The sequence below is a fragment of the Carassius gibelio genome, chromosome B16 (genome assembly GCF_023724105.1).
Source record: "Carassius gibelio isolate Cgi1373 ecotype wild population from Czech Republic chromosome B16, carGib1.2-hapl.c, whole genome shotgun sequence".
Classification (NCBI taxonomy): Eukaryota; Metazoa; Chordata; class Actinopteri; order Cypriniformes; family Cyprinidae; genus Carassius; species Carassius gibelio.
Window position 1 is genome coordinate 14,429,992 of NC_068411.1, and position 21,369 is coordinate 14,451,360.

General features: G+C 36.0%; 1 protein-coding gene across 9 annotated transcripts in view; it reads right to left on the minus strand.

Annotated features, from left to right (window-relative positions):
- Positions 1–21,369, minus strand: part of col14a1a (collagen, type XIV, alpha 1a) — a 109,011-nt gene that overhangs the window by 41,803 nt on the left and 45,839 nt on the right. For all 9 annotated transcript variants that reach the window (XM_052577442.1, XM_052577440.1, XM_052577441.1 and 6 more), the window contains 8 exons: positions 17,990–18,125; positions 16,056–16,178; positions 14,869–15,018; positions 10,849–10,965; positions 8,199–8,345; positions 5,583–5,657; positions 3,818–3,957; positions 2,483–2,606 (listed from right to left, as the gene is read on the minus strand). In XM_052577442.1, the coding sequence (XP_052433402.1) occupies positions 2,483–2,606; positions 3,818–3,957; positions 5,583–5,657; positions 8,199–8,345; positions 10,849–10,965; positions 14,869–15,018; positions 16,056–16,178; positions 17,990–18,125 (1,012 nt within the window). The remainder of the gene's footprint in view (positions 1–2,482; positions 2,607–3,817; positions 3,958–5,582; positions 5,658–8,198; positions 8,346–10,848; positions 10,966–14,868; positions 15,019–16,055; positions 16,179–17,989; positions 18,126–21,369) is intronic.

Genomic DNA, 21,369 nt, shown 5'->3' on the forward strand with positions numbered 1-21,369 from the left:
CACAAAAGAGAGATTTTAAAGAAACTCCATTGTTTTTTCTAAAGTATTTACACAATCATGCCATCGAACTATTGTATTAACGCAATATCACTCTCATAGCTATGTGATACATCAGCAAATCACAGCCCTGCTGATATACAGCCATATTGCACTGCTACTCGTGTGATATTGTTCATAAATAGCTCTTATGGGCCCTATCTTGCACCCAGCGCAATTGACTTTGTACACCAACGCATGTGTCATTCCTATCTTGCACCCGCGCAAAGCGCGCTTTTCCCTCCACAGAAGCACGTCGCTAAACTAGTAAATGAACTTGCGCTCCCTGGGCAGTTCAGCGCAAAAAAGGAGGCGTGTTCTGGCGCAAACAATCCCTGGTGCTATTTTGCTGTTCCATTAAACAATTGCGCCACTGACCAGAAAAAACCTAGTCTAAAGTCAGTGGCGGGTTGCGCGTTGTTCATTATGCTATTTTAAGGGCGCATGCTTGACCATAATGTATAGCGTGCACAACGTGCATACACTTTCCTCATGTAATCTACACAGATGCAACAGTTATTTTTGCAAATCATAAATTGTTATACTAAAAAAATATTAACACATGAGATGACGGAAATCATTGTGGTGTGCCACGAAGATGTGAACAAAATAGGCATAAATCTAGCTTACAAATTATTCAGGCTAATTATTCTCCCATCCCCATACAACACAACTTCTCTGTCTTTCACTGCTCTTACAAGAACATCAGTCTCCTCGGCTGTGAACCGCTCCTGGCGTGCGCCTGGTAAATACGCCATAATAATAGCAATCCATAATGGAACTTGCGCACCTGCTTTTAAAGGGAATGTTGGATGACGCTCTGATTGGTTTATTTCACGTTACGCCCAAACCACACCTATGAATAATGAAGCTACTTCAGACCAACCCACTTTAGATTTGCGCCGGGCGCAAGGACCATTTATCCCGCCGGGAAAATAGCAACAGCGCCGAGACCCGCCCACAAACTTACTTGCGCTTCGCGCTTTGACACTTGCGTTTCAGATCGTTAAAATAGGGCCCTATATCTCTTTTAGATACAAAGACAATTCATATTTAAATAAAAAATATAAACAATTATAAATGTATAATTGTATAATTGCTTACTATTAATAAATAACATTAACATAAAAACTAATGTAAAATGATCTTTCAAAAATGTAATTTTGTGTTCCACACATACACATATGGAATCACATAAGAGTAAATAATTACATTATTAATTATTCCTTTAATAAACTATAGAGAAAATATGTGGGTTAGTGTCATGCCATAGGCCAAAATCTTTTTACCATACCATCAGGTAAAACTGAAAAAAAGAAAATCTGCAAACTATGAACATCAAAACAACATCATCCCATTTAAATATCTTCCAAAGTAATTTCAGAGAACCATACAGACCCTGTTAATACTCAGAACTGACTTCTTCTTCTTCTTTTCTGAGTTTAAACACATTGAATGAGGCCAATCACTTTGATCCTAACCTCATCCTCTGCATATGAATGTATGAAAATGCAGGCAAGGGATTAGCCCTAATACCCTCTAAAAATAAGTCATGCTCATGTTTCAAATGAGCAGCCCGGTAAAGCTGGGATGGATAAATGCACTGGGCTCTTAATGCCTGGATCACACATGTCCACAGACATGTATCTGCTCTCACCAATGAAGCACAGCAACTGACGGGGGGCTCATTGCCATGGAGAATATGCCTTGTACGGGGACGTTTTTGTGTGTGAGGACACAGCAGGGTGGGGGCTGCTGTTCCTTCGCTGTGTGGAATGAAAGGTGTTTCATTTTAAAACAAAGACTCACAGCAAGACAGCATGAACACAAGCGCAGGGACACACCATGCTGCTCTGCTTCTCACTGAGATGGAGCTGTGCTGCTTTTCAAACTTACACTGTGAAGTTCTTGGTCTAAGTCTTCTTAAACAGAACATTAATAAAGAATTTCTATCAAAAGTATTATGAATAAATCTGGACACCTATTACAAGACCAGCATGAATTTCCAAAATGGTAGAGCAGAACTTGGTTTGTATAATGTGATCTAGATATAATGTGGTCCAGATCTATCTTCTGGATTAGCTTACTGTTCACCAGGAAACCATTATGGCTATTAGAGAAGAACTGTAATATTTGTCTCCTTGGCTTTGACTGTTTAAAGGACAATTTTCAAAAAAATATAAAAAATAAATCAATACTGTTTACTATTATGACAGAATGAGCCAATGACAGAATAAGTGATAGAATGACCAATAGAATGAGCGAAAGATAATGAGTGGCAGAATGAGTAAACAATAGAATGAATGAATAATAAAATCAGAGGATGAACAGACAGACAGATAGATAGATTTTTTTTTGTGTGCACAGAGATCTTTGAGGAGATTGTTTTCCATCCCAAGAGCAGCTGTCATTGTGTTTAATTCGGTCTGAGGATTGAGATACATGCCTGTCTTGGTGTTTCCTCCCTTGTAGGTGATGCGCTGCACGGCGTCCAGCAGAACCTCCTTATCGCTGTAGGAGCTGAGCTTGAACTCGGTTCTGGCGTCATCACTGAACTGAACAATGGCCACCTGTCAGTCGTAGAAAGTAAGTTAGGAGCCATGTTCGAAAACAACAGTACATCAATGTCAGAAAAGTATTTCCCCCTAGAATTGATTTTAAATTCAGAAATTGGCATTTCTGTAGCGTTTCTAGAGGCATAATATATTTTTCCCACCAGATTTAAATAATATCAGGAGTATTTTTGTTTCAAGACCTGGTTCATTTTTGACCCATACAGTAAGTGTTTTTCTGTGTCACATAGTGGATTGCTTAAACCTAAAACCTTGTGATTACCAGCTCAGATCTTTAACCACTAGGCCACACTCTAAAAAAGAGAGAGACAAAAGACATGTTATTATGCATGAGAGTTTGCTGATGTTGAACCAGTCTGAGCCAAATCAAACTTATCTACATGGCCTACAGCAGACGACAGAATGCAAACATCTGTGTGTAAAAGAAGATGTTTTATCCGTGCCATGTTCCTCTGTTTACTTTAGCTCCTGCCCTTGAAAGTGCTTATTCCCCAGTTTTCACATATCTTGTAGTAGGTCCACCGCTGTGATCCCTAAAGCTGCTGATGGGTTGTGATGAAGATCTTCTGAATCCTGGACAGACACGTCTAGACAAAGGCTATTATTATCAAATGTTCTCTCAGGCTACTGGGTTAAATGTTTGGTAGTGTGGTCTCTAGCCCAGAATAGCTATTGCCATGATGCCTCAGTCCAAAAAATGATCTTTTGAGAGAAGGAAAAACAACAACTTTTTGAAGCAAACCAGACATTACATGTCTTTTATTTATTTTTTTCAAAAACAGATCTTTTCAATCTGCAAGTTTTTTTTTTTTTTATGCTAAGTGTGTACTTGTAGTGTACGTATAGTAGTGTGGATAACTAGTGAATTATTGTGATGTTTTTATCAGGTGTTTGAACTCCCATTTTGACGGCACCCATTCACTGCAGGACATCCATTAGTAAGCAAGTGATGCAAACCTAATTTTTTCTGATGAAGAAAGAAACTCTTTTACATTTGGATGGGTAAATTGTAAGCAAATTTAGATTTTTTCAAAAAAAAAACAGTCAGTTTGCTTTGTGTTGACAAAATGACACTTTCAATTTTGCTTTTAGCTTAGCATGATAGTCTGTTTTTTTAATTAAAAAAAATGTAGAAATGTTATACAATGTAAACAAATAAGAACAATATAAAGCAGACAGAATTTGACAATAGTTCAAGTGCAGCATACCTGTGTTCCCTCGGGGCCAATCACGTCAAGTGCACCAGTTGTGCTGTACAGGAATCGGATAATCTTCTGAAAGTTGTCATCTCCGATACTCCAGGAGCCATCTACAAGGAAGGCAAGGTCTGCCTTGGCTGCCTTGCAAACTGAGAGAGAAAGTTCGAAAACAGAGCAAAAGAGAGAGAGAGAGAGAGTGGAAGCAGGTGAAAAATCACCAGCTAAAATAAGAAATTCTCATTACTGTGCAAGCGCTGCAGTACAACAGATGTCAAATGATTCCAAACACTTCCTTTCTCACTGACAGGATCTCCATCACAGCTAGCTGGATAAAACAAGGAGGCTTAATTAATTCCCAGATACCTCTGCAATACTCTGCCAGACTGATGCTTTGCAGGATTTAAGACTAAACACATACACTGTACACTGTCAGTAAGCTGAAAATGTGCTTTATGTACTAACATCTAACTGGTTTTATTCAAGTCAAAATGATTAAGTGACTGAATCAATCTTAATAAATTAGATTATATCAATAAGTGCTAAATGACACATACTTACTATGTAGTTAATTAGTATTACCTCTTTGTGTAATTGTACGGTCGCATTGTCACCTTAAAATAAAGGCATAAACTCAATCGGCTGTCCTGTTAAGTGTCTGGAGCATTTCATGGGTTGGATGAGGCGCTGTTTTGAGTCTGAATGACACTGAACAAGAAACATTGTTTGCGAATACACTAAAAGAATCAAGTGTTGTGTTCGTAAAGTCTAATTAGTGTAGAAAATGGGATATCTCGTTCAATCTCATTCAGAACAAGGAGATAAATGGGTTGTTTCGGTCATGAACAACTCTGTGAATTGTAACAAATTGGTTGAGTGATTCAATGATTCATAGAAAAATGCTCCCTAATAGCCATAGAATGTCAACTACTATTCTTTTAAAGACAAAATCTTTTTTTTTTCAGCAGGGCACATTAAATTGATAAAAAGTGACATTTTCAATGTTACAAAAGACTTCAAAAATTTAAACAACTGAAATTTTCTATTACTCAAAGGATCAAAAATGCATCACGGTTTCCAAAATGGCTGCTGAAAATTAAATTTGCTTTTAACGGCGAATGAATCAATGATCAAATCTGACTGAATCTTTTAAGTAAACAGACTCATTAGACTCATTGGTATTAATTAAAACCCACCATTTTTTTTTACATATTACCATTAAAACAGCAAGTTTGTGAGGCATATCACATTTTCATCCAAGAACTAAATTAAACTCGCATTTTGATTTCTTGAGATACTGATTGTAGCAAATGTTTCTCTTCTTACCATGTGAACTATTCAGAGCAATGTGTGACATGCAGATCCATGCATTCAGGTGACTACCCAAACCCCAGAGATAAAGCCATACAGTATAAAACAAACAAATAAATCTAAAGAAGCATTTAGTTCCAGGGCAAGAAATTATTCCGGTGTTACTTTATGATGCATTAAACACTATACGCTTTTGGCCAGACAATGAAACCAATATAAAGTTTGAAATGAGGGATCTAAAAAAGATCTATATAAGGAAGCAAAATAAGTTCTGTGTGCTTTTATCAGATGTGTTGGGGAGACTCAGACATATTTATTGAGTGCAGAGTGGCTCCGAGAATAAGAAAAGGTTAGCTGTCAGCAGAGATGTACGTTAGTGAAAGGTCACACAACACATAGGGATATGGCCAACAAACAGGGAAAAACAATGGCAGACAGGCCAGTTTTTCCCACACTGGTGTCCCACCTTCTTTGGCTGGGGGGATGGTGGGAGGAGGGATGGTGGTGGGTGGTGCGGTCGGTGGCTGGGTGGGTGCTGGAGCTGCAGAAACAACAAAACAATACATAAACCAGAGCAGGGCCTGGCTGTCTTCACTTTATTACACACACAATCGGATTGGGGATCTCAAAGGAAACCCAATTGTAAAAGAAATAGGACACACTGCTCTACTTATGGTGGATCTGTTTCTCAGGCAATGACTGAGTGTATCAAGGGAAGATGTTGTCTACACTTCATTGGCTGGACATGACCTGTATCACTGAAGTGTTACTACAGCCTAATTGACACGCTAACATGTGAGTTATATACAGGTGCTGATCATATAATTAGAATATCATCAAAAAGTTGATTTATTTCACTCATTCCATTCAAAAAGTAAAACTTATTTTCCTTAATTTCCCACAGACTGATATATTTCAAATGTTTATTTCTTTTAATTTTGATGATTATAACTGACAACTAAGGAAAATCCCTAATACAGTATCTCAGAAAATTAATTAAAAGTATGAACATGAAAAGTATGAACATGTACAGAACTCGATACTCAAGCAACGTGGATTGTGTGCTTCCCCTCTCTTCCTCCAGACTCTGGGACCCTGATATGCAAAATTAACTTTCATCAGAGAACATAACTTTGGAGCGAGACGCTGTCTGTTGTTCAAGAGTGGCTTGACACAAGGACTGCGACAGCTGAAACCCATGTCTTGCATACGTCTGTGTTTAGTGGTTCTTGAAGCACTTACTCCAGTTGCAGTCCACTCTTTGTGAATCTCCCCCATATTTTTGAAGGGATTTTGTTTCCCAATCCTATCCAGGATGCGGTATCCCTATTGCTTGTTTACTTTTTTTATACCACATCTTTTCCTTCCCTTCGCCTCTCTATTAATGTACTTAGACACAGCGCTCTGTGAACAGCCAGCCTCTTTTGCAATGACATTTTGTGTCTTTCCCTCCTTGTGCAAGGTTTCAATGGTCGTCTTTTGGACAACTGTCAAGTCAGCAGTCTTCCCCATGATTGTGTAGCCTACAGAACCAGACTGAGAGACCATTTAAAGGCTTTGCAGGTGTTTTGAGTTAATTAGCTGATTAGAGTGTGGCACCAGGTGTCTTCAATATTGAACCTTTTCACAATATTCTAATTTTCTGAGATACTGAATTTGGGATTTTCCTTAGTTGTCAGTTATAATCATCAAATTTTAAAGAAATAAACATTTGAAATCTATCAGTCTGTGTGTAATAAATTAATATAATATTTTAGTTAATATAATAAAAAAAAAACATTTTGAATTCAACTTTTTGATGATATTCTAATTATATGACCAGCACCTGTACACTTAAACTTTTACAGTGTATAATCACCATAAATATGCTCTTAGTTAGTTTTTTCATAAAAATATCTAAATATGTCAAAAAATCTGTCATATATAGTATATATGAACAAAAAGTATGAAGATAAATGTAGCAAAAACTAAAAAGAGTAACAAAAAAATTATTTGAAAATGTTATTACAATTATAAAAAAACACTTTTATTTTAATATATTTTATATATATATCATTATATCTTCAGTGTCACATGATCCTTCAGATCATGTGCTGCTTCTTTGACATAGTATACTTATATATTGGGTGAATTCAGGTAAATTGGGAAAATGTATGCCATTACGTTGACTGGGAAGAAATGTCCCAATTAACCTGAATACACAATATACAATATAAATGTAAGCATGTTTACTTATATTTATAATTTATTTTATATAATATTTTATACTTAATATACATTTTAAATAATTCATTAAAAGTTACATTTAGATTAGCACGTAAAACAAGACTTATAAATGGGAATAGCATTTTTTTTGTTTAGGTAAACAATACCAAATCATTAATTATGAATTATTTTTCCCAGTATTTTTCCCAGACAATTAGATTTTCAGCTGTTAAAATCTTATTTTTTCTGTGTATGAATGCTCATGGACAGTCTCATGGAAGTCAATTTCTGCTACAGAAGAAGAAAACATAAAAAAAGTAAATGCTGGATTGTAACAGCTGTTACAGATCCTAACTGCAAGATGTAAGCTCATAATTATGAGAAATAAAAATAGATATGTGAGATGCAATCTCGAAATTGTGAGACATGAATAGGTCTAAAATATATATATATATACTGTAAATTCTGTGATAAAAAAGCTTAACTTTTTTTTTTTCCATTACATCAAAGGGCTTCCACACATTGTAGATAACACTGATGGCAAATAAAAGAATAATCATATCTGCTATCCAAAGATTGTTTTGTCATTCAAATGCAAAAACAAAGTAAGTCACCTTCAGGTGTTTTATTGGTGCCTAAAAGACCCCAGGGAGGTGTAGTGTCTGACCTAATTTAACACCCCAATAAATCTTATTTGGGACAGATGCCATATTTAATCCACCACAACTAAAAATGAGGTTATGAAGGATGGACAACAGTAAAACCAGACCTTCACAATCTCATCTTCATTCACAATTAATTATTGTGTGCACCCTGATTGAAGTCTATGGTCTTATAATGGCATAAAATGTACAGAGTGTATACAGAGTGTATTTACCGGTTGTTGCCATGGTGGTGACAACAGAACCCTCTGTGTCCATTAAGAGAGTGTAGACGCTGATCTTGTACTGGGTGTTGGGGGTAAGATTGAAGAAGCACTCTCTGGATTCACCGCCATCGACCCTCACTTCCTGTTTCTGTCCGTCTGTGAGAAAGTTAAAACAGCGGGATTGGCATTCAAGCAGCAATCAAAGGAAAATAAAAAGCAATCACAACAGCTTTCTCAAGCAAACAATTGTGCTAATTAATCAGACAGCGCCATTCAAGTCCTCAGGCTATAAACAAAGCCTGAAGTTGGAAATGACAGAAGTGGCACCACAGCAGCATGCCGAAGTGTTGTTATTTTTACCAGGCATGTGTTGTTGCTCACAAACTGATTGTTTAAATGAAAGGAACTATGAGTAAATCATCTTTTAGGAAACGTGAAACTCAAATCCTTGGGTATAAGGTAGCACAACTGCTATTTATCACCTTTATAGCCGTAATTATTTTCCAAAGCTGAGAAAATGACCAATGCTTGGGCTCAGGAAGGGTAACCTTGCATTCAGTCCATAGAGTTCAATGGAGAGGTCTTTAACCGGAGCTACTGTAGGCTGAAGACTGCAGGGAAATGGATGAACCATGAGTAGAATGAGAAAAAAACCCTACATTTTCTTTCTAAATGTGAAGGTGTTCTCTTTTTTCTTTCTGTTTTTTTTTCTACATATCTATCCATCGATCTCGGTTTTGTTTGTGATGGCAGACATTAATATCCAGCTCGACTTGGTTCATACATCTTAATTTGTCTGCCATTAAACAGCTGCGTCCATGGGGAATAGAAATGGCTGGGTTGTTCAGAAGCAGTATTATATCATTATTAAATAAGAAAAAAACAGTGGAACGCTTTTCTTTAATGAGATATTTCCCAAAGCACCTTCTTTTCAACCACGATCATGAAAGAAAACGTCTCTAGAGTGCATTATGCAAAAAAAGGAGGCATTTTCATTGCATTTTCCAATGATAATGTGGACTGCATTACTTGGGATGTGATAATAAGATCAACTTTATTCCCTTGCTCAGACATGCTTTGATTGCGGAGCTGATCAAACAATGGGATGTGACATTTGCCTATTACGTTCGCGCTCTATGGAAAAGTAGCTGGCAAGCGCTCCGGCTCGGCTCAGTAAACATCTATCCTCCTTTAAGCGTTTGTTTCAACAGACTGCACTTCTCAGTCCAGTCACATCTCTGGCACAAGCAGGACAGTCCCTCCCTTTCCTAGCATTTGCACGCAGGAACGCTTCGCTTCACCATGAGCATGCACTCGGTGCTGAAGATTCATATGACATGCTGAAATTCCACAGCCAAATTCTCCCAGCGAGTAAGATGGCATGAGATTAATCTGCTGTTTCTACTGCTTACCAAAGTTTGGACATTATTTGACTAGAAGAGGGCCAGAAGAAGAGCAGCGGGGATCTAAGTACTGCAAAATATGTACTGTATATATTCACATTTAGTCTTCTCACACACTTCCGCAGTAGTTTACCATGACTACAAGGTAATAAGGTGTCTCTGTTATTCTTAAATTACAACTTTCTTCTCTACCGTTTTTACCAAAATCTTTCTAATTTGGAAAAAAATTATATTATATTATATTATTACATTCACTTTTAGTTTAAAAAGTTTTACAGAATTTCTCTGTTAGAATTTTTTATGTCCTATAAAGAAGACTCTTACAGAATACTTACCAAGGCTGTATTTATGTCATCAAAAATACAGGAAAACTAGTTTTTAGTTTAAAAGCAAATGAAAGCATTTGTGCAGCACCTTAATATTCTTATCTTAAATGTATTTTTTTGTTTTGCAAGTATTCTTTGATGAACAGACAGTTCAAATGACTATTTGAAACATTTGAATGTATTTACTGTCATTTAGGTCAATTTCATGCATCCTTGCTGGATAAAAGTATTTAAGGTAGTTGTTGGTAGTTAATAATAAATAAATAAATAGATAATAAATTATTAATAAAAATGTTTAAAACAAAAATATTAAATATCAGCAAGGCCAGAAAAGCAGGAATTTGAACATCATAATTGTTATTATTGTTTTTAGATTTGGATCTGAAAGCTATTATCAACCCAGATAACATTTGAGAATTAAATTTGCAGGGTTTCACTGTCAAAATATACTGAAAAGTTACTGAAGTTTCAGTACACGCACACACACACACACACACACACACACACACGGGCTTCAGGCAGGATCTGGTTTTAATAGCATTACCAAACTGGTAGGCATCTGCGCAGTCACACGCTGGAAGTGGAACAGAAGATTTCCAGGATTGTGAGATAAGCTGGGCCGGTGAGGTATCATGCAGGAATAAGAAAAGCAATAACGGGAAAAGGGCTTTTGACTCTGCTGTTATAAATTTGAATCGAACCCATGTCACACGCCAGCAGAGCAATATGCATACAAAAAAAAGAGTTTTGTTGAATGTCCCAGAGGCTCAGAGGTCTGTGCTGAAACGAGCCATAATATCCCATTACCTCTGAAACTGAAATTTAACAAAATTGAAATGTATGTCAATATTGCAAACCAGGATTCCACCTTATGGCTCTGTTCTGTTCTGTGTTTGAGTTCTGAGTGTGTGTGGTGTGTGTATCACTCACTGAGCAGAGACTCGATGACGACTCTGTAGACGCTGGCGTGACGGTGAGGCTGCCACTGGGCACACAGGCTGCTACTGAGCACCTTGTACGTGCTGAGATTCGTCACCCCCAGGAACACTGCAAGAGAAAAAAGAAATAAGATGAATTTAGTGGAAAAGCAAAACTAAGATATTTTGTGGTTTTTTTTTTTATTATTATTCATACACTGAAAGTTAATAGGGTCCAATGTTGTTTTGTACCTTATCGACTTTCATTATGTTGACTAAAACAATTTCTCAAAATATCTTCTTTTTTGTTCAGCAAAAAAAAAAAAATAAATAAATAAAAAAAGTCATGCAGGTTTGGAACAACATGAAGGTGAGAAAATGATGACGGAAATTTGATATTTGGTAATCTATCCTTTTAAGCTATAATCAAGAGGAAAGCATTTAATTTAAGATGTAATTTGTAATGTCTTATGCAGGTTAGCTTCTTATTTAATTTTTATTTTTTTTTTCAAATTAAAATAAACAAAATAAAATATAAATCTCTCTTCAAAATGTCAAGTTAAGCAAATAAATAAATAAATATTTAGTTTGCAAACCACAAGCCCAAGCCACAACACATGGTCAACATTAGTCACACAAAACATTTGTTCTCAAATGCTCACATACACTACCAGTCAAAAGTTGGTTTATTTATTTATAACTATTTTAAAGAAATTCATACTTTTTTTCAGCAATGGTGTATTAAAAGTGACAGTAAAGACATTTAAAACTTACAAATTAAGTTATGTAATTATTTTAAAGAAAAGATGCATTGAACTGACCAAAAAGTAACTATAAAGATATTTACAATGTTACAAAAGATTTATATATTGAAAAAAGCTGTTATTTTGAGCTATTCGTTCAAACAATATCCTGAAAAAAGAATCACAGTTTCCTAAAAAACAATAATAATAATAATAATAATAATAATAATAATAATAATAATAATAATAATAATAATTACCCCACAACTGTTTTCAACATTGATAACAATAAATAAATAAATACAATAAAAACATTTATTATTATTATTATCAAGCTTTGTTAACACTACTTTCAAAAACATTCAAATATAACAGGCCCCAAACTTTCGAACAGCGGTGTACTAAACCTAAATGAAAGCTTTGAAATGTACACATTGGTACAGTGTAGTGAGAGGAAAGCCTTGAGCGTTGCTTCTCTAATGCAGTCTAATGTTCTGAAATGAAAAGCAGCATACAGTATGTATTACAGTAATGGCTAATGAGCCACAGGGCAGCCAGCGGCTCCTTTGTGCTGCAGGTTATGGGGTAAAATCTGTAGGCTTCACTTCTCTGGAAACCCACACCCTATTTCTGATCTCCTCAGATTTCTGTGCGATACTCTTTAAATACTGCAAGTCAGGCAAAACGACTGGCTAGAAAAACACAACTGCGAGGAAAGCGAGAAGTTCAAACGGTATTCTTAACAAATACGCTCTCCACTTATAAGCCACAAATGGCCTTAACCGTTTCTTTCTTTATTTTCCTTCTTCTGTTTGTGCAAACCACACGAAATGTGCTGTGCGAAAGAAAACTGATTTAAAAGCCAAAGAATGGGCTTATTTTGGAATTATCACGTTTCGGGTCGGCAAAACACAAACCCAAGCCACAGCACATGGTCCACATTAGTCGCACAAAACAATACTCTTCTTTGGAGGTCATAGTATTTGGAACACAAACACAATTGTGGCCGTGTCGCAACAAACGGACTCCCACGTTTTCTCTACGCCAAAAGTTGCACTAAAAAACTTCCATGTGGTGGGACACTGTCCTCCTTTAAGTCTTGATATGAGATCCAGATCCTAAAAAGCAACTCCTTATGCAATCAAGCTGTCCATTGAAATTCACGCTATGCATTGGAACATCGTGTCAGTTGCGTCCGAGATGTGGAGGTTTTCGATTAAAACGGAGACTGTGCCCAAAAACATATGGCGCACAGTGGTGGTGATTCGTTTAAGGTTCTGAATAATGCATGCGACAAGCTTTCCTCCTTAAATAAACTATTTTAATGAACTATATGCATGCAAAAAGGGCCACCGGCTGATAGTACTAACACAAGGAGGTGGAAATCCATTATTGTGCATTCAATTATTCAAAGGTCAAACAGAAACGTATGAAAAATGGATGGATCCCATAGAGCAGGCGGTATGCAGATGTCATCTGGTAGGGTGAAACAATATGGGAGCTTCCTCAGAGAGCCATGGAGTGTGAAGGGAATAATCGCCTGTGCTGGAAGCTGAGATTGAGTGGATGTCCTTTAGCACATTTTGTCTGTGCTTAATGGCACTATCAGGGTGTCATAGCATCTGTGACATGCAGAGACATCATGCTCATTTAAACTGAGACGGCATGTGCCCCTTTAGATTTGTGAGCCAAATGGATTCTGAATGCAGCTTCTAAAAAGAACTATATGTGGTATCATTTTATAATAATAAAGCTAGTCATTATTCATTATTATTAGTCATTATTAATATAATTTCTAGGAAACAGTGTGCACGTGTGAAATACTTGTATAGTTATAGTAATTGATAATAACTATATTTAAATATTATTTGGGTTCATTTGCACTGTAATGGACTACTGTTGAAACTAAATACCTACAATTACATTACTAAGAAAGAAAAAAAAAGATAAACTTTACTAAACATTTAGTCCTTCAGGGCTTCACACTTACTTTTTCCCCATGAAGATTTTTTACTCCTAGTCTGAAAATTTTTATTTTACATTTCTTTGATTAAATGATCACATCAGATTGTATTGTGACCCCTATTTTTTTGGTTCCCTGATAATCTATAACTAAAACTTTTTTTATTCTATTTTAGGTGTTTTATTACTTTTTTTTAGCGTTTTAAGACTTTTTAGGACTCAGATTTTACATTTTATTTGCACACATACTCCTAAATATATTTTTCACACTTACACACATTTTACAGTTATGCCTTTTTTTTTTTTTGTGAGTAAAATGCTTTATATAATATATTATATTTTTTTCTAAATTCTAATGTTTTAAATTGATTATGCCAAAACAAGACGGGGCGGGGGGGGGGGGGGGGGGGGTTCTTAAAAGTAACATCTTTTTTAGTTCATAATTTGTTGTTTACATGTTCAGAATATTCGATACCAATATTTATGCTGTGTTGATGCTCTAAAGCCTAATATAGCCAGAATATTGAGCAAAATTAAAATTGAATATATATTTTTTTTTTTAAGGCTGTGCACAAAATTACTTTTTAAAATGAAAATAGTAAAACGAATAAAATAAAATACAATTGTATAACATATTAAATAATAGAATAAAAAGATTTGACTTTTATTTACTTCCCCTAAACACTTTTTACTTTCACTAATAACATAACTGATATAAACACTCTTACTTTAACTTGCACCTCAGCTGATTGTGCAAGAAACAGGAAGATGACAAGATATTTTATATTACATTCTATGATATAAGACATGTTTTGTCAGTTGCAGGTGTTGTAAGCATCATGCCTGTTTATCTGACTAGTCTGAAACAAGAGCGTGGTGACACCACAGCACTCTGATGGATGGCCACAGCACTCCCTGAGAAAACATAATCTGCTTGCTTTTTGATGAGAATCGCTAAAACAGGTATTACTTTGCGATGTACCTGGCGATATCAAATTTATATGCAAAGGACTGTCTGTCTGAATGCTGATATATGTGTAGCCTGGCTGCCTATCAAAGAGCACCTTCAGGTTTCATTAACAGACAAAAGGGAGAGTTCTCGCCAGTCCGCTTACACTGCGATACGATCGCTGCCGCATATTATCAAAGACGCTATTAGCAAGGATGATCACACAGGAGGCAAATTACATCTATGAATCTGATGAGATAGTGCAGTAAAGTGATGGTGGGCTGATGGGAGTAAAGTACAGATCTCACGCGGCGTGTGACAAAGTTAGATGCGTGTACTGGGTGATTGTGTTTAGATGTGTATTTGTGCGGAGACTCACGTGTTTTGCCCTTGCCGGTGAGGGGTTGGCTGGAGCCGGTGGTGTACGAGGCGATGACCTGAACGCTGTACTCCGTGTCACTCAACAGATTGAGGAACAGCAGGGTGTTCACATCATCCCCTACAAACGTCTCTAGAGCCGGACCTGACACTGCGTACAGAGCGAGACAAGAGCGGAAAACAATCAGGGCAACCTTACAGAAAAGATAAAAGGTAACTATTTAAAGGGCTGTTGTTGTTTTTTTACACTTCAACAATCCGGTTGAAATGGGAGTTTGGACTGTGAGTGTCTAAGTTTGCCTACTGTATTTAGTACATTAAAATCTTTTAATTATTTTAGATTTTATGTCCCTTAAAGGATTTTTTTCCCCAACATTCATACAGCATAGAAACAAAGCCCAAAGATCAAAGTACTGTTTTGTGGTGCTCACAAACTAAAGGTCTGTGATGCCTCTCTACATCAACATCAGAGTCTAAACTAAAAAAAGACGCAGGAAAAGAATGGGTGGATTTCACAGACACTTATAATCATAGCATTAGACTATAACCATCACAAAGCCTGGGAAAACTAGATGAAACGAAATGCGAACAAGTGAACACCCCCACCCAACAACACACACAGACACAGAGAAAATGAGCTCTGGACAGTAGAAATGACCGGTGGTGGGATGAATTATTAGCAGCTGTTGGGAGCAGTTTGGAAGGACATTAAATGTAGGTGGAGAAGCCATTTCTCTCCACCGCAGATGGGAGTTTAAGATCATATAATGGAATAAAGGAATTTATTGAGCCGGACTCCTGTGGAAAACAGAGGAGCGTGCTATTTTTCCCTCTGGTGTGCTGCAGCCACATTAGAGCTTCTGTTTACAGTCGAATCTCAGACTGCAGATGGAAGAACAGTCATAATCAGAGCAGCAGACGTGGAGACAGCATCTCCAGTTAATGCCCTTTCCAACAAGCTGCTAATAATTCATCCTACCCGTCTATAGTCGTCTCCAGAGTCTCAAGACTTTTTTGCTAAAGTTATTTGCATACTTTGTGTACGTCTGGAATATAATGCTAAATTATGCAGCATCTTTACATTGGATCGTACAGACGTCCATAGCAGACATGAGCAGACAGACTGGGGAGGGTTAAGATACATGTGTGTGTGTGTGTGTGTGTGTGTGTGTGTGTGTGTGTACATACCAGAAATGGGCTGATAGATGACTCTGTAACCTAAAGTGGGGAACTGAGGGCCGTCCCAGCTGATGCGGAGGTGATTATACCATTCATCAGAGACTCTGAGGTTACTGGGTCCAGAGAGTGGCACTAACCAATCAGAAGAGGGATTATGATTAGTATTCGCAATGTGGTCAAGTAATATCAGTTTATGGCCACTTGAACTTTATAAAAACTTTGAATTGTACAACATGCTATAGCATATAAATGTTCAGGTATAAAAAATAAATAAATAAACAAATGGATTACTAATAAATAATAAATGAATTATCATCAAACAAAAAAAGTAAAGTTCAGTCAGTAAAGTTTCTTAATATTTTTTAAAGTCTCCTGTGCTCAATAAGGTTGCATTTATTTAATAAAAGATACAGTAAAAACAATAATATTGTGAAATATTCTTACAATTTAAAATAATGTTAATTATTATAATATATTTTTCTAATTTAAATCATTAATTAATAATTAGTATTTTCTTCCTTTGATGGCAAAGCTGAATTTTCATTGAATTTTATTCCTGCCATTCGTTCTAATGTCATGCTTTGGTGTTAAAAAAGTTGTGCTGCTAAATATTTTTGTGTCGTACTGATACTTTTTTTCAGAATTCTCTGATGTCCAAAATAATAATTATTTGAAATGTATGTTTTGTAACAATGTAAAAGTCTTTACAGTCACTTTTTTATGGTCACAAATTTCTCAAACTAACCCCAAACTTTCATATTGTAAATAAATCAATCAATACATTGATAAAGAAATGTAAGTTGTTGTTTTCTCTCACTCTCTCTCTCTCTACAGGCTGTAGTTCTACCCTGAATTCCCAACATTATCTAACAAAAGTCTCAGTTTTCACATAATAACCACTCCTCCGCAGAGACTATCACCCCACTCATAATTAATTCAACCTCAACCTCAATCAGAAACAAGGGCAAAGGTTTTCCTAGACAACTAGCAGCCATCTGATCTCAAGATCAGTGTGAGGAGACCGTAGCATCTCTAATCAGACACCGGGCTGTAATTTGAAGGTGATCACTGAGAGAAAGTTGTAGATAATCAATCCCATCAGAGTAGCAGGGCTGGAGTGCATAAGATTTATTATGTTTATTTATAGGTAAAATCAATATTATTTAACCTACTGGAAGAAAGTGTTTCATTGACTGACCATTCAGCTCCAAAATGCAGTAATGATAAACTGCATCTCAGCGCTGTGATGTAAGAGGATCTATTTTCACCTCATTCAGACTATATCTGGTATATAAAACAATCAGCCATGCCATTCATATCACCAAGACAAACGGGAAATTAGTAAGAGCTGAACAATAATAGATTTAGATTTAGAATTAAGGGTCAAAAGACGTTGGTTACATTCTGATTAACTGAGCTTTAAATATATAAAAAGCAGGTATGTTTTTTAACATGTGATTAGTCAGATTAGAAGAGAATCTGCCTCAAATTCATCACTGCTTTAAGGTCAAAATTAATTAACATGGAACTAAATGAGATCACGCTCCTGTTAAAACAATGAATGGCACTGTGCTGCATTTTTACTTGATTTATTAAAACAGGATTACAAATTCATTTATTCCAACCTGGGAATTGAACCCAGGTCGTTCTGCATAACTACACACTTAATATTTCTAATGCTGCATAAGAACATGCTAAACATTTAGTAAGTGTGAGTTGTTGACGTTTTTAATGTTTCAGATTAGCTGAGCAGAGTTGTGTGTTAATGAAGTGTAAATTTTATGATTTCTAAAATGAAGGGAGCTAGGACACAACTCGAATCCATAACTATATAATTATGCCATAGTATGTGATTAGCATAACTGCATAACTGTTTTGAAAGAAGTACACATAATGTATTTGATTTATTGTAGCACCAGCAGCATTTGTTCATTCATACTCACGTGTTTTGCCGGTAGAGACCTTAGACAGAGCTGTGGACTCTCCATCTGCATAGATAGGGGTCACTGTGATCTTGTACCTTGTGTCTGAGAGGAGAGGTTGCAGGATCACGCTTCTTCTGTTTCCCGAGACTAACACCTGGAGAAGAGCAGAATATTCAATACCAGACAAAGCATGGTGTGCCTGTGGGTGCGTTTTGCTTTCCCTGTGAGGACCAAATGTCCTTGAGGATCACTACTGTATGAGGAAACCAGAAGTAAACAGTTTATAAACATAATGCAGAAATGGTGAATGATTAGTATTAGTATCATTTTATTTAGATTAATTTAATAACAATAGAAGTTAATGGGATGAGCCATCATCATACAGTATAAAAACACATGTGTGTACATACAGAGCTGTGATAAAGTAAGTACATCTAAGTAAGCTTTGTCTTTTCTTCCAATATATGTGGCCATACGGATACTGGAACTTTATTTGGAGAGGAGAGAGCAAGTGGTATAATTCAACAATTTTTTTTAAATAAAATGTTTGTCCAACATGCAATAATGTTCAAAACCTTTTTTTAAAGACATTTATATTGTATTTTGTTCAGCATGGATGCACTGAACTGATAGGTTTACAAAAGATTTATATTTTTAAATAAATGCTGCATTTTTCTATTCATCAAAGAAAAATAGTTTGTTTCCACCAAAAAAAAAAAAAAAAAATATATATATATATATATATATATATATATATATATATATATATATATATAGCAGTCAAATAAACGTTAGCAAATATTATAAATCATTTTCAAAATTGATAATGAAGAAAAGTTAATATTAGCAATTGTTTTAACATTTATAATAAGGAAATGTTTCTTGAGCACCAAATCAGCATGTTAAATTTATTTCTGAAGGATCATGTGATACTGAAGACTGGAGTAATAATGCTAAAGATAAATAAATTACATTTGAAAATAATTAAAATAAAACAGTATAATACAATTGCAATAACATTTCACAATATTACTGTTTTACTGTATTTTTAATCAAATAACTGCAACCTTGGTAAGCATAAGAAATTTCTTTCAAAAGCATTAAAATCATCTTTTGAACTGTAGTATAAATGTCTATATCCGAAATAAGAACATTTGTCCCCTTTGGCAGGAATAATTTCTTGTTTGTGTTTCTTATAATTATCCATCAAGCACTTTTCAGTATAATGTAGAACTCATGGTTTGTTTTATGACATTATTTGCAACTCCAAAACTGCAAAAACCCTCGAACCACAACACTCCCACCACTGTGCTTGTGAGTATGAGTTTCTCATTCTGAAATGCATAAATCTGTCCTTTGACTCATTTGTCTAGAAGTTCTTCATGTAAGAATCAGTTCGCAAACTTCAGTTCTTTTTTTGGAGAGCAGATGATTCGTCTTTGCTGACCTGCCATATAGACTATATTTGTACAGCCCTTTTCAAATGGTTAACTTTCTGAAGCATATTCAAGCATTTCCTGCAGCATTATTATACATACAGTGGAATGATGGATTGTAAAAAGTTAGGAAATGGCTTTAAATCTATTTTTCAGACTCATACACCACAACATCTTTTCTTCTGAGCGGTTCAGGCAGCTCTGCTGCACCTTGTTGTAATATTAAACACTTGACGTACAGTAGTGATACATGAAAGGTTGTAATAACTTTTTCCACTAAAGCATTATTATACAGGATTAAATTTTTCATGGGGTGCACTTACATGGTAGTTAAGAGGAGGAGAGCGATAACTGGTAATGTAAGGAGGGATTGGGATAAAGAAAATGCCAATATAGCAAAACAATTTCAACTATTTGAAAGTTTGATCAGCTCTCATAAAAGCTATTCTGAGTATAAGCCAAAAGACTGGAAATCTGTGTACTGAACTTTAGGGAGCTGGATGAAAATCAAGAAAGCCAGCACTCAGCTCTGTAGCCAGCATCCAATCACTGCAGTCATTCACCACAGACACACCATTAATCACACACACACACACAATCATGGCAGTCCATTGCTTGTTGATAATGAAACGTTGGGTTGCATTATGTGGAGTGGCTTCCTCTGTGTGAGAGTACTATCAATGAACAGACTACAAATAAGACAAATCGTTTTGTGAATGTTACCCATGCAACGATTAAGAGGTTATTGAAAGAATTAAAGGTTCTGAATTGACAATATCATCCTTTCGCATTTTAAATATAATTTTGAATATTAAATTAGTGGATGTCTTCATATTAAAAGTAATTATTTCTATACTTTTTGCCCAGCATAGGCATTAAATAAATGTATAACTCTGGAATCAAATCATTAGTTACCACAGAAGACTGCAAAACATCTTTTTATAGTGTACTCAGTGCACCTTTTCCCCTTATTAATACAGTCTTACACATTAAACTGAATCACTATACTTAACACACTACTGTTCAAAGTTTGTGGTTCGTAATATTTTTATTATCATTCAGGATGTGGTAGTCCATGGTCAAGAAGGTACTGTTTGACCACCTTCTGTTTTAGACCCTCTTGTTTTTGCTTTGCAGCGTCCTGCAGAATGACTCTCATTAGCGGAGCTATCCACCAATCCGTGGTGCTGAAACCTGAATGCAAGAGATTGTCTCTCTTTTTAAGCTTTGCTGGAACTTTCCCTCAAATGAGGTGTGCACTCCCTTCCTATCCCTCTCAGATGTTCTCTCTCTGCTTCTCACATCCTGCTCGGTGACCTAAATGGCACTTGAAAAGATAATGGAATTTCCTTTTCCCAGTCCCATCTCCTTTATCCATCTCCTTTATACCTTGACCCCCAATGAATCTTCAGGAGAATTACAACCCAGGAGAGGTCAATATTCTGTACAGTTAGGGGCAACAAGTCACCAGAGTTTGAATGAAACTCTACGCCACGAAAGAACTTAACCGTGCCAGACCAAGGTTGCAGCAAGTCAGCCAAATGCCACAAAACAGCAGATTCCCACATCAGAAGAACAGCCATGTATTAATTCACTCCTGCAATTCCTTGCCATATGATTATGCACCACAGGAATGTGACAAAGGGACTTTCAGTGCATGCATTTAAAAAGGTCACTTTGAACAAGACATGTCCTTGCAATAGATAACACAAGCAGCAGAGCTGCATCATCCAACTCCACGTACCTGAAGGAATATGATAAGCCTGCAATATTATAGCTCAGAGGTAATACATTTTTCTGTTATATTTTTATAGCACAAGAGCAATATAGGTAGATTTTTGAAATAACAGCCTCGCTGGGAAACAAATAAGACAAGTATATGTTGCCCAGATTCGGAGAGAAGAGTGCAGCTAAACTGTTCAAGAAGACAGGAAGATGATGATGACCAAAAGCGAGCTCACA